General features: G+C 42.6%; 1 protein-coding gene across 4 annotated transcripts in view; it reads right to left on the bottom strand.

Moving 5' to 3' along the window:
• Positions 1-14,830, bottom strand: part of LOC120917307 (AP-2 complex subunit alpha-2) — a 140,632-nt gene that overhangs the window by 59,816 nt on the left and 65,986 nt on the right. For all 4 annotated transcript variants that reach the window (XM_040328510.1, XM_040328513.1, XM_040328512.1 and 1 more), the window contains exons 3-4: positions 12,425-12,567; positions 5,462-5,655 (exon numbers count right to left, since the gene is read on the bottom strand). In XM_040328510.1, the coding sequence (XP_040184444.1) occupies positions 5,462-5,655; positions 12,425-12,567 (337 nt within the window). The remainder of the gene's footprint in view (positions 1-5,461; positions 5,656-12,424; positions 12,568-14,830) is intronic.

Here is a 14,830-nt window from a genome sequence, read left to right on the forward strand (position 1 = left end):
ACAGGAAACAATCTTTATAAAATAAGACACTGGTTCTTCATCCAATAGGACCAAGCAGGGCAGAAAAGTTACATTTAAAGCCCAATCGTACGAAGTTTATTCCAAGGCTTACTTTAAAGCAGCCCCCCAAAGACTTACCTGAGCCCCATCTCGATCCAGAAATGTCACAAGGAGTAGTGGCTCTCCCAGGTTTCTTCTTCTTCCGCATTGGCTCTCAATACCATCAATCACAGCCAATGAGGAGAGAAGGGGGTGGGGCAGAGCCGAACGCTCATGTGAATGAACACAGAGCAGCAGCTCATGAGCGAGCCTGTTCGGGTGCCCCCATAGCAAGCTGCTTGCTATGGGAGTACTCGGCAGGTGGAAGGGGCCATTTTCGACTGATAAGAACGTTTACCTTGCAGCCCTTGCTTAAGACCTTAGAGTGGCGCCATTGTGTTTTCTCCCCAGCCGATTCCAGATTTGCTTCCCATCTGCACTGGACTGCCTTCAAGTGCTATAATATGAACAAAAAGGACTTTCTAACAGTCTCACGTTTTTACCAGTACCTGGTTTTTAAGAATTTCCTTGCTTTTAGTGTTTTTTCATATCGCTGCTGCTGCTGCAAGCGCCAACTCTTTCCTATGTGCTTGCTTAAGACCTTGTATGGGGGTTTTGGTGTGCCTTCCCAGTTTGTCCTTTGTGACTCCATGGAACCAAAGTTAGGTTCTTTTTGCGTTCTTAGGAACTTCTTGAAAATCATACTCCATTAAACTGACTGCAAGTCATTGATTTTATGAGGCGAGTGTCTGACCGGTCACCCTTTCCATGTACGGAACCCCAGTACCCTTGGGGATTGTGAGGGGGTCAGCAGAGTTGAGGCCCAGGTGTTTCTCCGGATTCAAGGCAATTCTAATCTTTTCCTCAACTTGGAAATCTTTTGTCAGATCTGGCTTTAGTTTTCCGAGAGGAGCTTTTTTCCTTGTTTGACTACTGTTCAGGCCGAATCTATCTTTCAGCTATTGAATCTTTTTTGGTCATCCCATTTAAACACTGAAGGGCGATTTGGTTCTCATTCTTCTGACTGGTTCAGATAAATCAGCATCCAATAGTTTTGTACATTTGTACCTATAGGTAAGCCTTATTCTAGACTTGCCTATAGGTACTGTAAATATCTCCTAAAAGGTGCGCCGTTTAGGATATATTTACTGTGCTGATGTCATCGGCGCTCTGAAGAAACGGTTGCCCATGCCATTTCTTCAGGCGAGTGTGCCGTGACTGGTGGCTCCCGCACGCATGTACGGCAGTGATATCACGTGGCTCTGGCCAGTCACAGAGCTGGAGTCCACGGCCCCAGAAGGAAGACGGGCGAAGATGGATGCGGCCTGCAGCAGGGACAGCACAGGCTTCCTTTGCAGGTGTCACATAATGTGCTAGTATCTGATGCATACCAGCACATTATGCTTTTACTTTGCAGGGAAGGGGGAAACTTTTTTTTTTGCACGGTTTACTTTCTCTTTAAGTTCAGTTTGTTCCCTTTCCTTCTGTCAACGTATACTTCACTGCCTATGTATTTTTTTTTAATTTTTTTTTTGATGGACAATGCAATTTCTTTTTTTTTTTTTACATAACAAAAAGGAGAAAAGAAGAATACAGAGAACATCATGTAAACTTCTTGACAAACAAGCCAACAGAGATTTTCTCTATAAAAATTTTATATATATATATATATATATATATATATATATATATATATATATATATATATATATATATATATATATATATATATATATATATATATATATATATATATATATATATATAACCCCCCCCCCCCCCCCCGAGTCACAGTAGCAAGGATCTACAAAAAATGACAATGGTTAAGAAGAAACATAATGACCAGTCTAACTGATCCAACGCAAGCGTCTGGACAAAGTCCCCAAGTGAACCACTCAAGATTCAGCAAAACACTGGGGACAATGATACGATGTCTAGAAGTGGCTGCTAAAAAACAAAGTTAAAAAAAATAAAATGCTTTTGTTTATAGCGCAAAAAAAAAAAAAACACACACACACGCACGCACACGCACACACACGCACACGCACACACGGTGGTGATCAAATACCACCAAAAGAAAGCTCTATTTGAGGGGGGGAATGACATACATTTTCGGTACAGCGCTGCATGACCGCGCAATTGTTCGTTAAATCTATACAGTGCCGTATCGCAAAAAATGGCCTGGTCATTAAGGGGGTAAATCCTTCCAGGGCTGAAGTGGTTAAAGAGGGTGATTATTTTCTTTACCCACTGTATATGGTACCCATAGTATGTCCCAGAAAAATAGTACACATTTTGCATTAAATTATTATTATTTTTTTTAAGCAGGATAAAAAAAAAAAAAAAAACACAGACCCTGACACTATCCTAAAAAAAGTTCTGATCTAGTTATTTTGCCTTTATTTTCATTACATTATTTTACATGCAGATTTTTTTTTACTTTACATTATTTTCCTCTGGCTAGAAGAAAAAAAACTTTAAAAATGAGAGAATACAGCAAACAGGGAATTTATCCAAATTGAAGAAGAATTTTGCAATTGTGCAAGGCAACCAACCAACTTCAACCTTTAATTTTCAAAGCTTAACTGAAGATGACGATAGAAGCCGATTGGTTGCCATGTACATCTTCTCAAGTTTTAATATAGTCTCCGAACGACAAAAATGCCAAAAAAAACAAACAAGGTAGACTTTTAAGGTCCCAACAAAAAAGTATTACACAACAACCTGCTGTACTTATAGCTCACCAATCCAATGGAGGGCCAATAGCTCAAGAGGGAGCATATGCGGCTACAGACACCGGCGACACATAGAATTACTGAAAGTATATATCATAACTCAATACATTCACCAGAATATAGTCTCTTCAATGTATAGACACAGTTACACATATACACCTCCATTTGATTGGTAATCTGCAAGTACAGCAGGTTGTTGAGTAATGAGTTATTGTAACGTGCTTGTTTCGATTTTTTTCTTAGCTCGCCTCACCCTCCTCAGTGGGAGGAATAAAGGCCTAAGGGCCGGAAAAGGCTAGCAAAGGGCCACATCTGGCCCTCGGGCCCCTGCATTAAAATATGTAGAAAATATAAATAAGAAGAAAAAGAAAGGAAACCAGATTTGTCGCTTTCTATATATTAATCTGGACATGAAAGACATAACCTGTCCGTATTGACAATGATCAATTCGCCTCACCTCCTAAAGAAGCAGGGTGGGGAAATGAGACGCGTCAAGGTTTTCTATCCTGTGAAGTCTAAACTAATGATGGAAGATGATTATTTTCATTTGTACAGTGATTGGTGCTTGTATGCCTATGGATTTAGGGGTGGTCTTGCACTTACATTTTGCATGTACAATGCTACTTTTAGAACACGCGTCAAAAATGCACATTTGTAATTTCTGTTGTAATCGGCACCTTAAAATTCCACCTTGTTTCTTTTGTATTTCTGTCAATGATATCTAGGTCTAAGATGTTGGTACCTTAAGCAACTCAATATACTATATTGTCCAATTGCTCCAATGTATCTTTCTCCATTCAGAGGGCAAAGAGTACAACAATTGATTTTAATGAGTGATCACTATAATAGCAAATCACAGGCCAACACAAGTATATGTGATCGGGAGTATGTATTCCCATCTCCCCATAATTAGTACAGGACCAGGCACTATGGATGAAAGCTCAGTCTCCATGATGCCAACTCGCTATGGCGAATGCTTCCAGCACAAACGCTGCATATATGCAGTGCCTCAGAAGACTACCCACTTCCATGACGCTGCATATATGTTAGCTCAGGTGACTAAAACAAGCAACACCTGACCTATCTAGCCATTTAATGTGAGATTATTCCTCCTCGAAGACCACAGCAAAGCTTAAAAAGAAAAAAAAAAAAAAGGATATATTGAGTTTCAGGCTGCCAAGATCCTTCTTATAGAAAACCCCACTGTCTGTGCTTACGTTCTTTAGGATGCCTATAGATACAGAGATGAATGAGGACTTGTTTTAAGCCGCATTTACTGCTTGTTCAGTATATGTAAACACTTTGGTATACATGATCTGGGCACAGGTTCACTTTACACAAAACCGTCAGAATGGGAATATTTATGATAGGCGACGGATTTTAAAAAGACGCAAGGAGTGTAGATTTCATCCTCGCTTTACTACAATGATCTGAGCCAAGCAGCTAGCCACAGAAATGTTTGGATGCATGACCTACCTACATGCAGGCAGCTTCAAAATGTCCATGCCCACATGATTCTGGGATTTTGTAAATTTTAATACAGTGGAACCTTGGATTACGAGCATAATCCGTTCCAGAAGACCCATCTTTCTGACACTGGGACCTACATTGCACCCCAGAATTCTTTGGTAGTCTTCAGATTTCATAATGCCATGCACACGGTCAAGACTTTCAGTGCTTGAAGCAGCAAAGCAACCCCAAACCATAGTGAACCTTCATCATGTTTGACTGTAGGGACTATATTTATATTTATTTCCTTTAAAGGCCTCATTTCTTTTTCTGATAAGGAGTAGAATGGTGGGCTTTACCAAAAAGCTGCAATTTTGTTTCATTTGTCCACAGCACATTCTTCCAAAAGGATTTTGGCTTCCTCAGGTAAGGAGGCAAACGCCAATCTGACTTTATGTTAGCAGCGAGGTCCTCCAACCATAGCCTCCCTTTACAGACAGATGGTGACGTTTCGTGCAAGCTGACGCCATTGTGCCCTGTGCCCGGAGGTCGGCTTGCATTTGTTTGGAAGTTGATAGAGGTTCTTTATCCAAACAATCCTTTGTTGCCACCTTTGATCAATTTTTATTTTCCGTCCACATCCATGGAGATTAGCTACAGTGCCATGGGCTGTAAACTTCTTAATGTTGCACACAGGATTGGACACAGGAACATTAAGATCTCTGGAGATGGACTTGTAACCTTAAGATTGTCCAAGCTTTTCCACAATTTGTTCTCAAATCCTCAAGCAATTCTCTGGCGCTCTCTCCACACAGAAACAGAAAGGCTGAGACAATTTTTCACCATTTTAACTGGTTGCTGGTGTGTTTCTATATTGTCAGCATCCGTTAAGTGATACAGGCAAGTTTAAATTACAGGACATAAATATCAAACTTGTAATGCAATTATTTCTCACAAAAGGTGCCAATAAATTTGTCCAGTCCATCTTTGGAGCTTTGCGTGGAATGCGTCAGCTTTAGCTTTTTGTTTCTCCACTTTTTTGTGTCATACCAATACAAAACAAAAATAAATAAAAAGGAGAATGCCTAAACATTTGTAATTGCAACAATTCTATGGCCAAAGTGGTGCATTATCTAACAGAAATGCAGGGGCGCAAATGTTTTTGGTCATGACTGTATACAAGTATTGTAGATAAAGTAAATGTACTGTAGATCTATAAGTAAAACAAACATTCTTACCCAGCAACCAGTATCCTTGGGATCTCTCCAGCAAAGGCCTCTGCCATCTCTCTACTACCGACATTGGCAATACAGTGCAGAGCCAGTCCCATGAAGGTGGGGTTGCGACTAGACAAGTCATTTTTGATGGCATTATTGATGAGGCGGATCAGCTCACTATTTGAATTCACCAGCACTGAGATGAAGAGGTAACCCTAGGATGAAGAAAAGAGCAATTGGTAACATGCAGTTTTACATTTAAAGCTTAAAAGGTACTTGCTGCAAAAAGTGGCTTATAAAGAGGTGTAGCTCCTGGACATTTCTTTTTTCCCAATTCAAAAAACTTTTATTACAGAAAATGCAACTACCCCCAACTGCTTGGCACCACAGATAAGGTGAGTTATGTGGGTTCCTGCATGCATTTTGCTTTGAAAAACATTTAGGAGTTAATTCAAAATGTTGCTTTAAAATAATTTTCTTAAATTGCACATTCCAGGACACTAGATGAAGTATTCTTAAACCAATGGGACATTCTGCACAACAGCCCAAAAATACCAAGCTGCATGCACTACATGATAATCACCCCGAGCTGTTTAAATCAAATGTGCTGTGCTCAGCCTGGGGGTCTGAAGAAAAGGCGACTATATGGAAGTGTGGCTCGATCGCTATATCGGACAGATCACTGGAAAAGTGATTTGGTCTTCTGACCTATGCGTGTTAATTTATTGCCTTTATTTTAACAAAAAGATTTTTTGGCTATACTATATTTCTCCTATGAATCATAGTATTGCAGTTCATTCTGCACTCTTGTGACCAGTTTTCAGCTGACCGTAGGCTAAAGCCCACTGTCGGCTGATGTCACAGAGCTGGTCCAGACTCTGAAAAGATCTCAACCTTATGGTAGAGATCCACCCAGAACCTTGGACCAGCTCCTGGCTAAGCCGCTCTGATATGCTGAGAGCCTGAGGGAGCCCCTCCCGCCCCATCCACAGCCCAGTCTTCAGGTGAGCACTGCAGGGGAGCAATCAGCAGAGTGTGACTACTCAGTTCTCCCTATAAAGCCAGTGGGGGAATCGATGCTAGACCCTCCTAAGCAATATATATATATATATATATATATATATATATATATATATATATATATATATATATATATATATATATATATATATATATATAAAATATATAAGCCATACTTTTAATAAAGTCAATATGGAGAACACTATGGCCGTCCATGCTTGCAATCCAGAGTGTAGGATGCCATCTCCTGGGCTGAGCTTTGCTAACTGACCTAGAAGGCAAATACTTTGGAGACAAGTTATCAGGTTGTAGATTTGTGTAATCTGGAGGAATATCTTACTTGAATCCTCTGGTTTGCAACATGCCTATTTAATCTTTGTAGCGTAATGCATACACGGAGCTCGAGTGGCCCCATAGAAAGCTGCTGGGGGGAGCATGCAATAGGAGGAGGGGCCAGGAGCACAGAATAGGGACCCAAAAAGAGGCGGATCCAGGCTGCTCTGTAAAACCAACTGAACAGAGGTGGCAAGTATGACGTTTTAGATTTTAATTAAACAAATTTAAATAAGACTTTACAAATCACTTTAAGGCCAGACGTTGATAAACAGACTGAAGAAAAGATAGGACTTGTCTCACAGATTACGGTCTTGAATTGAAGTCTATGCCTCACATCACGAGAAATACACTTTCCAGGCTCAATGACAGACGTCAACTTCCTGGTCTTAAAGGGCCTTGGGATAACTGTCCCAATCTTCAAGAGCCAAGCAGTAAAAAGCCAGTGACCGAGGACACAAGGTGGTAAACTGGTCCTGGAGATGAGACTATTTGTTTGGGAGGGCCCACAAAGAGCCAGATATGGTCCAAGTACATGTCTGCCTGTACATCTTGATCCTGCAAATGTAGCAAAGAAAGTCGAGGTACTGCATCCCCCCCAAATCAAAAGAGGGCTAGAAACTTTCAGACACTAATAATGGAGGAAGTTCATCTCGTAGATTTCCATGCCCGGAATTTTCATGCCTTCCCACCCAAGGAAGAATCAAATACACTTTGCGGCACACCGGTTTTGGTTTCTCCCCGTTAATGCAAGCCACTGCCATGACGCGGTCTTACTGAATCCTAATTATATGAACCCAGAGATAAAAGGTCCAGTCCTAAAGGGACAACCAAATCACCCTGAGCTTTAACATAAATGATCAAGAGACAAGCTTCCCTCAGTTACCAAAGCCCTTTTCTTGAGAGTGTGCCGAGGACTGATCCCCAGTCTGACAGGCTGCTGCCTGCCGTAAGAATGCCTAAAATCACTTTGAAAAAAATATTTTCCAGTGCTAGACTGGATATCCACCAGGCCAGTGCAAGCCTGGTTTTGGGAGGCAGATGTAGTGATCCAGCGACTGAGCCTACCTGTCCCAAAGTATTTTGCATTGCAACGGTCTGGAATGATATTGAGCTTGTGAGACTACCTTAAAAGAGGCCACCATCAGGCCCAAAACCTTTATGCAAAAGCTAAAGGATGGCTGCCTCCTGGACTGTCAAGTCTATGCATTGGAGAAGAGGCCAGAGTTTTTCCATTGGACGGAAGACCTTTAGGAAGGACTGTGTGCAGATATGCCATGGGATGAGACCATTTCAGCCCTGTTTTCTGGAGATTTAGGATCCACCTGAAGGTTCTGAACAGTCCAAAAGGACACTGGCAGATAGAGGCTTTATCAACTGCTCTCCACAATGGGTATGCCTTGAAAGCGACGCAGAACAAGAAAAAGGGCTAGCACTTTGGTGAAGACCCAGGATGCAGTGGTTAGACCAAATGTATATACCACAAATTGGCAAAGTCATGCACCCACCCAAAGCAAAAAGCAGATAACATTAATGCATTGGGAAGATGGGGGCTCTGAAAGTACACATCCATGTCCACAGCAAGCAGAAAATTCCCGGGGTGAAGGGAAACCATGACAGGCAGGGTATTACGGAAGCCCATAGGTGATTTTGAACCCAAAGAAATCAGTTGAGAATCTTTAGATTGAGGGCCCGTTTACACCATAAGGTGGTGTGGAAAGGCGCATTTCCCCAACTACACAGGAATGCGCTTGCCCTTGTTATATGCGCGGATGGCATCAATTGTTAAATGGCACCCCAAAACGCATCTAACGCAGCGCATCTGCTACCACCAAACTGCATAATACCATAATACTGTGTAGTTTTATGCGGCACGATTTTTATTTATTTTTTAAAATCAATGAATTTTTTATTTTTTATTCTTACTATTGCTCTTTTTACACACCTAGTAGGGAAGGAGAAAAATTTTCCCATTTACAATATTTAGTATAAAATACAAATATTAGTTTGTATTAAAAAAAATTGTAACAATTAAATATTCCAACAGAATAAAAATAATCAGAAAAGGAGAAAAGAGAAAAAAGACCAATAACTCAACAAAATTAAACATCTAACAAGACGATACAACAAAAAACATACACCTCCATACATCATTAGGTTCGAACTTTGCTACCAAGTCCATTACAGGTCTTATCTTATGCGGCATGATTTTTTAAAGTCATACTTGTCATACTTTGACGCTCGAATGTAAAAACCACCTAAAAACGCAGATAAACGATCAAAAATACAGCTCACCAGCATTTGTTTTTGATCCATTGAGAAAACGCCAATAAAACACGATTGCAAAAACGTTGAAAGCTCACTGCAAAGCTAATGGCGTTTTAATAACGTTAATATAAAGCCCAGCGTGCATAAGGCCTTAAAGCAAAATGGAGATTATCCCAGAAACCTTGCCTGATACATCAGCAGTGCAAATAGCCCTTTCCCCCCCCCCTGCATGTGATAAGGTAAAGCTGCAAAACAAATAGATTGTGGCTGATCGATAGCCATTTTGTCCTGAACAAGGATCCAGGCAAAAACCAAAAAACACATACATTGCCATTTTACCCACAATGGAATTTTTTTTAAATCTGTATAGATCATGCTGCGAGTTATATACATGTTCTACAAAAGGGATTCTTTATAGGCCATCTTGTGGTTTCTACACATTTCCTACACTGCACAGCTAGACAGTAGGCAAATTCTGTCACCAGCCCGCTTCCAGCCTCCTCATTGGTCATTATCTATGAAAGAGTATCATTGTCACCAAAGGACAAGAAATTAGGACTACAGAACACCGTTCCCTCTCCTCATCTCCATGACAAGGGACAGGGTTCTGTATGTCAGAGGTGATTTGGGCAAGGCTGATAAGGCTACTTAAAAAAATAAAAAATAAATCACACTGCAGAAAACACGGGATGTTAAAAGTCCACATTAATTCTGGCAGGATCAACAGGTAACATTTTGCATCTACCGATTTAAAAAAAAGGAGATCAGCATTGGTAGTGCTCTATTGCTCTCGTGACAGTTTTTTATTTTTTTTAAAAAAAGTTTTTATTTATTTACCCACCACAGGACCACTCAAATTCACATCAGTTGAGATGCTAGGAACTGAACAAAAATCATGGCGCTATAAAAAGATATTAAAATGGACGTAAACCCTCCATTAAAACTTCCACCTACAGGTAAGCCTAGATTAAAGCGGGGGTTCACCCTATTAAAAAAAAAAAAAATAACATTCGGCATAGTAGCGCGAGCTACAGTATGCCTGTCTTTATTTTTTTAGTCCGGTACTCACCGTGTAATCGTAGCGACAAGATTCCGACCCCCCTCGGGGAATGGGCGTTCCTATGGAGAGGCAGCATGATTGACGGCCGGCTCTGGCACGTCACGCTTCTCCGGAAATACCCGAAATAGGACTTGGCGCTTCACGGCGCCTGCGCATAGTCTGTGCAGAGGCGCCGTATAGCGCCGTGAAGAGCCAAGACCTGTTCCGGCTGTCTTCGGGGAGCGTGACGTGCCAGAGCCGGCCGTCAATCACCTTCCCTCTCCATAGGAACGCCTATTCCCCGCGGGGAGTCGAAATCTTGTGTCTACGATTACACAGTGAGTACGGGACTAAAAAAATTAAGACAGGCATACTGTAGCTCGCGCTACTATGCCGAATTTTATGCTAAAAACATGTCAATAAGGGTGAACCACCGCTTTAAGGCTTACCTGTAGGTGTTTGCAATATCTCCTAAACCTACACGGTTTAAGAGATATTTGCCAAAAATAATGCACCGTTATCTACGGCGCGCATCGCAGGTGCACTGAGAATGCCGGTTTTCTGAATGAATAATGCCGGCTTTGACGTCATCGGCGCTCTGGCCAATCACAGCGTCGGAGCGGCGATACCTGGAAGTAACCTCCGGGAGATATGGCTGGAGGAAAAGACGAGGACAGCTTCGGGGGCTTTGATCTAAGGTAAGTAAATGCTAGCCATACTAGCTCATTATGCCTTTGTCTTGCAGTTTTTTTTTCTTTTTAAACTTTTTTGGGGTTTACAACCACTTTAACCACTTAAGGACCGCCTAACGCCGATATACGTCGGCAGAATGGCACAGCTGGGCACAATCACGTACCTGTAACGTGATTGTTAAATGCCTAGCCGTGGGTCCCGTGCGCGCGCCCGTGACCAGGTCCTAAGCTCCGTGGCCGCGAGACACGATTGACGCCGGAGTCCCGCGATCGGTCCCTGGAGCTGAAGAACGGGGAGGGGTGTGTGTAAACACACCTTCCTGTTCTTCATTGTTGGGCTGTCATTGATCGTCTGTTCTCTGATATAGGGAAAGGCGATCAATGACGTCACACATCCAGCCCCGCCCCCCTACAGTTAGAAACACATATGAGGTCACACTTAACCCCTACAGTGCCCCCTAGTGGTTAACTCCCAAACTGCAATTGTCATTTTCATAGTAAACAATGCATTTTTTTGCTGTGAAAAGGACAATGGTCCCAAAAATGTGTCAAAATTGTCCGATGTTTCCGCCATAATGTCGCAGTCACGGAAAAAAAAAAACGCTGATCGCCATTAGTAGTAAAAAAAATAAATAAAAAATTATAAAAATACAATAAAACTATCCACTATTTTGTAAACACTAGAAATTTTGCACAAAAACCAATCGATAAAACGCTTATTGCGATTTTTTTTTACCAAAAATAGGTAGAAGAATACGTATCGGCCTAAACTGAGGGGGAAAAACGTTTTTTATACATATTTTTGGGGGATATTTATTATAGCAAAAAGTAAAAAATATTGCATTCGTTTCAAAATTGTTGCTCTATTTTTTTTTTTTTTAGCACAAAAAATAAAAACCACAAAGGTGATCAAATACCATCAAAAGAAAGCTATTTGTGGGGGGAAAAAGGACGCCAATTTTGTTTGGGAGCCACATCGCACGACCGCACAATTGTCAGTTAAAGCAACGCAGTGCCGAATCGCAAAAAGGGGCCAGGTCCTTTACCTGCATTTTGGTCCGGGTCTTAAAGAGGAGTTCCACCCAAATTTGGAACTTCCTCTTAACCCACTCCTCTCCCCCTTACATGCCACATTTGGCATGTAATTTTTTTTTTGGGGGGGGGGGGGGGGGGAGTGGGGGCTTCAGGAGGAGTGGGACTTCATGTCCCACGTCCTCCTTCCGGGTAGACGATTAAGCCCAATTGCCTAGGCGATTAAGCTTAATCACCTACAGGAAGGGGCTGCTGTAGGCGATCGCCCAGGACACGTGACAGGTCCTCGGCGATCGCCTGTCCAATCAGACAGCGCCGCTCGCGAATGCGCAGTGCCGCCCGCGCATGCGCAGTGGGTGGCCCGGCCGTGAAGCCGAAAGCTGTCACGGCCGGGTGCCCACACTGAGCATGAAGACGCCGGCCGGCGAGGGGGGGGGGGGGCGAGGAGCGGAGCCCCGTCCGGCGCGTCGCTGGAGCCGTGGAGCAGGTAAGTGTCGGTTTATTAAAAGCCAGCAGCTACACTTTTTGTAGCTGCTGACTTTTAATAAACTTACAAAATGGGTGGAAAACCCCTTTAAGTAGTTAAAAAGTTGGACTTACAATTTGCTTCTCTGTGTACTTGTTGGAACTGAGCAGATTCACCGCCTCCATGTGGCCAAAATCGATGTCATGGCCAAGTAAGAAGATAAAAAGCAGCTTGCAGACATATTTCTTCTTGCTGTAGCCATCCAAAGCTTTATCTCCTGTGGATGGGAGGGAAGCAAAAATAAAGGACATCAATTCAGAGTATTTACATTACAAAAGATCAAGGGATGCACAAAGTATGCACAATAAATACATCTGCTTTTAAAATAAAATTAAAACAAAACACAAACACTGCTTCATGTAAAAGGAAAATAATGGTTTTGGGTAATTTTTTTTAATTGGGGTTTATACATTTTATCATTTGTTAATCGATATTTTATGGTTGATATCCGTTTTAACAATAAACTTTTTTTGCAAACATTTAAAGCCCAATTAAAAATCTAGTTTAAAACCGAATTCGAGGTATGGCAAATTTGACATTGATCTAGCTTGGGTAAGTGTTTGTCCAATACCATACCTGTGGGTCTCCCCTGGACGCTGGAAAGCACTATAGTGGGCACCACAGTGTGATAGTGTTGTAAACTACCTTCTTGGTCCAGTGCCAAGCAGCTGTTCTGCTGTTTACTGAAAACAGGAGGTTGCCTACTTTTCTCAACGGATGCAAAATACTTTGATTGGAAAAGGTGGAGATTGTGACATCAGTCTGCGCCAAGCAACCTCCTGTGTTCTCAAATAGTGACAGCAGGCATGGGGAGAAGATCCCCCACTTGTGGTCACAGGGAGGGAAAGAGGGAGAGAGGCTGCAGCTACCAGAACGTGCTGCATGTTCCAAAAGGTGAATTTATTTTTAAGTGCTAGTTCACACCAGACGCGATTCTGTGCGGTCAGTTTCTGCACTGGTAACTGACTGCATGGTGTGAACTGGAGCCATTGGAATACATGGAAAACACTGCGTGCAATTTTAGTGCAGAAAAAAAGCGGAACTGCATCTGGTATGAACTGGCCCTAAAAGTGATTGTAAAGTCTCATTAAAAATAAAAAAAGCCTAACATGTTATACTCGTCTCCTCGGTTGCTGTGGATTTGCCTGGACACCCCTGTTCTCGGGGGCCCTCTTCACTGCTCCTGGCCCCTCCCTCCTGTCGAGTGGCCCCAGAGCCAGCAGCTTGCTATGGGAGCACCCTAGCAGAGCTGCAGCTCTGTATGTCCATTCAGGCCCTGCCCTCTCTCTCTGCCGATTGGCTAACTGACAGCTGCGGGAGCCAATGGTGGTGCTGCTGCCATGTCTCAGCCAATCAGGAGGGGCGGCCGAGGGACAGAGATGGGGCTCAGGTAAGTATTGGGGGTGCTGGGGAGGCTGCTACGCACAGAAGGCTTATCTTAATGCATAGAGTGCAATTGGCTCCTGCTGCTGTCAACCAGTGAGGAGAGAGCGGGGACAGGGCCAAGCCACGCTTTGTGCTTAAAAGGAACACACAGAGCATGGCATGTGAGCAAACATGCACAAGTGCCCCCAGAGCAAAGGACATGCTATAGAGGTGCTCAGTGGGGAAGGGAGAGTCAGAAGCACTGGCAGAGGACCAGAGTAGGGGCTGACAGAATAGGCTCCTCAAGTTAGAAACACAGTAAGCACGCAGATGAGATACAATAGGAGAGTTTTACAACAAAAATACTTCTGGTATATAAAAAAGGCAATAAGGGAAGTTTGCTGTTCGGGCATATATACTCTTTAAGAGAACATTCAGCACCATTGAGACTGGAAGAGAAGGCAAGGAATCAGAACCAAAATGATGACTCCGATCCATAAATTAGGCTTAGCGAAACCTTTGAAATATTTTAGGTCTAGGAGGAACCCCTGCCGAATCTGCCAAGTGGATTTGACCCTCAAACTCTAAGACAGGGATATGCAATTAGCGGACCTCCAGCTGTTGCAGAACTACAAGTCCCATGAGACATAGCAAGACTGACAGCCACAGGCAAAACATCCAGAGGCAGAGGCATGATGGGACTTGTAGTTTTTCAACAGCTGGAGGTCAGCTAATTGCATTTCCCTGCTCTAGGCAGTACCATCAAATTAGAGGTCAATCAAAATCAAGGAACCCCCTAGCAACCTCTGGAGGAAATTGTATAGGGTTCCACGGTTGAGAGTGGCTGCACTAATCCTTTGCAGAGTGCTAGTCTCTAATAAGTAAACCGTAAGGAAGTAAAGGCCACTCAAAAGTAAATTCAAACACCAAAGACAGACTACTTTCAACTTGCTCCTGACACCTATATACATGAACCTATAATGGTTAGCTATAGCTGTAGTCCGGCTTTAGGTCTGCTTCGAAAAGCCAAATCTTGTGCATGGACACAAAAAAAAAAAAAAAAAAACACACACACACACACACGCACACACACGCACGCACACGCACGCACACGC

The sequence above is a fragment of the Rana temporaria genome, chromosome 11 (genome assembly GCF_905171775.1).
Source record: "Rana temporaria chromosome 11, aRanTem1.1, whole genome shotgun sequence".
Classification (NCBI taxonomy): domain Eukaryota; kingdom Metazoa; phylum Chordata; class Amphibia; order Anura; family Ranidae; genus Rana; species Rana temporaria.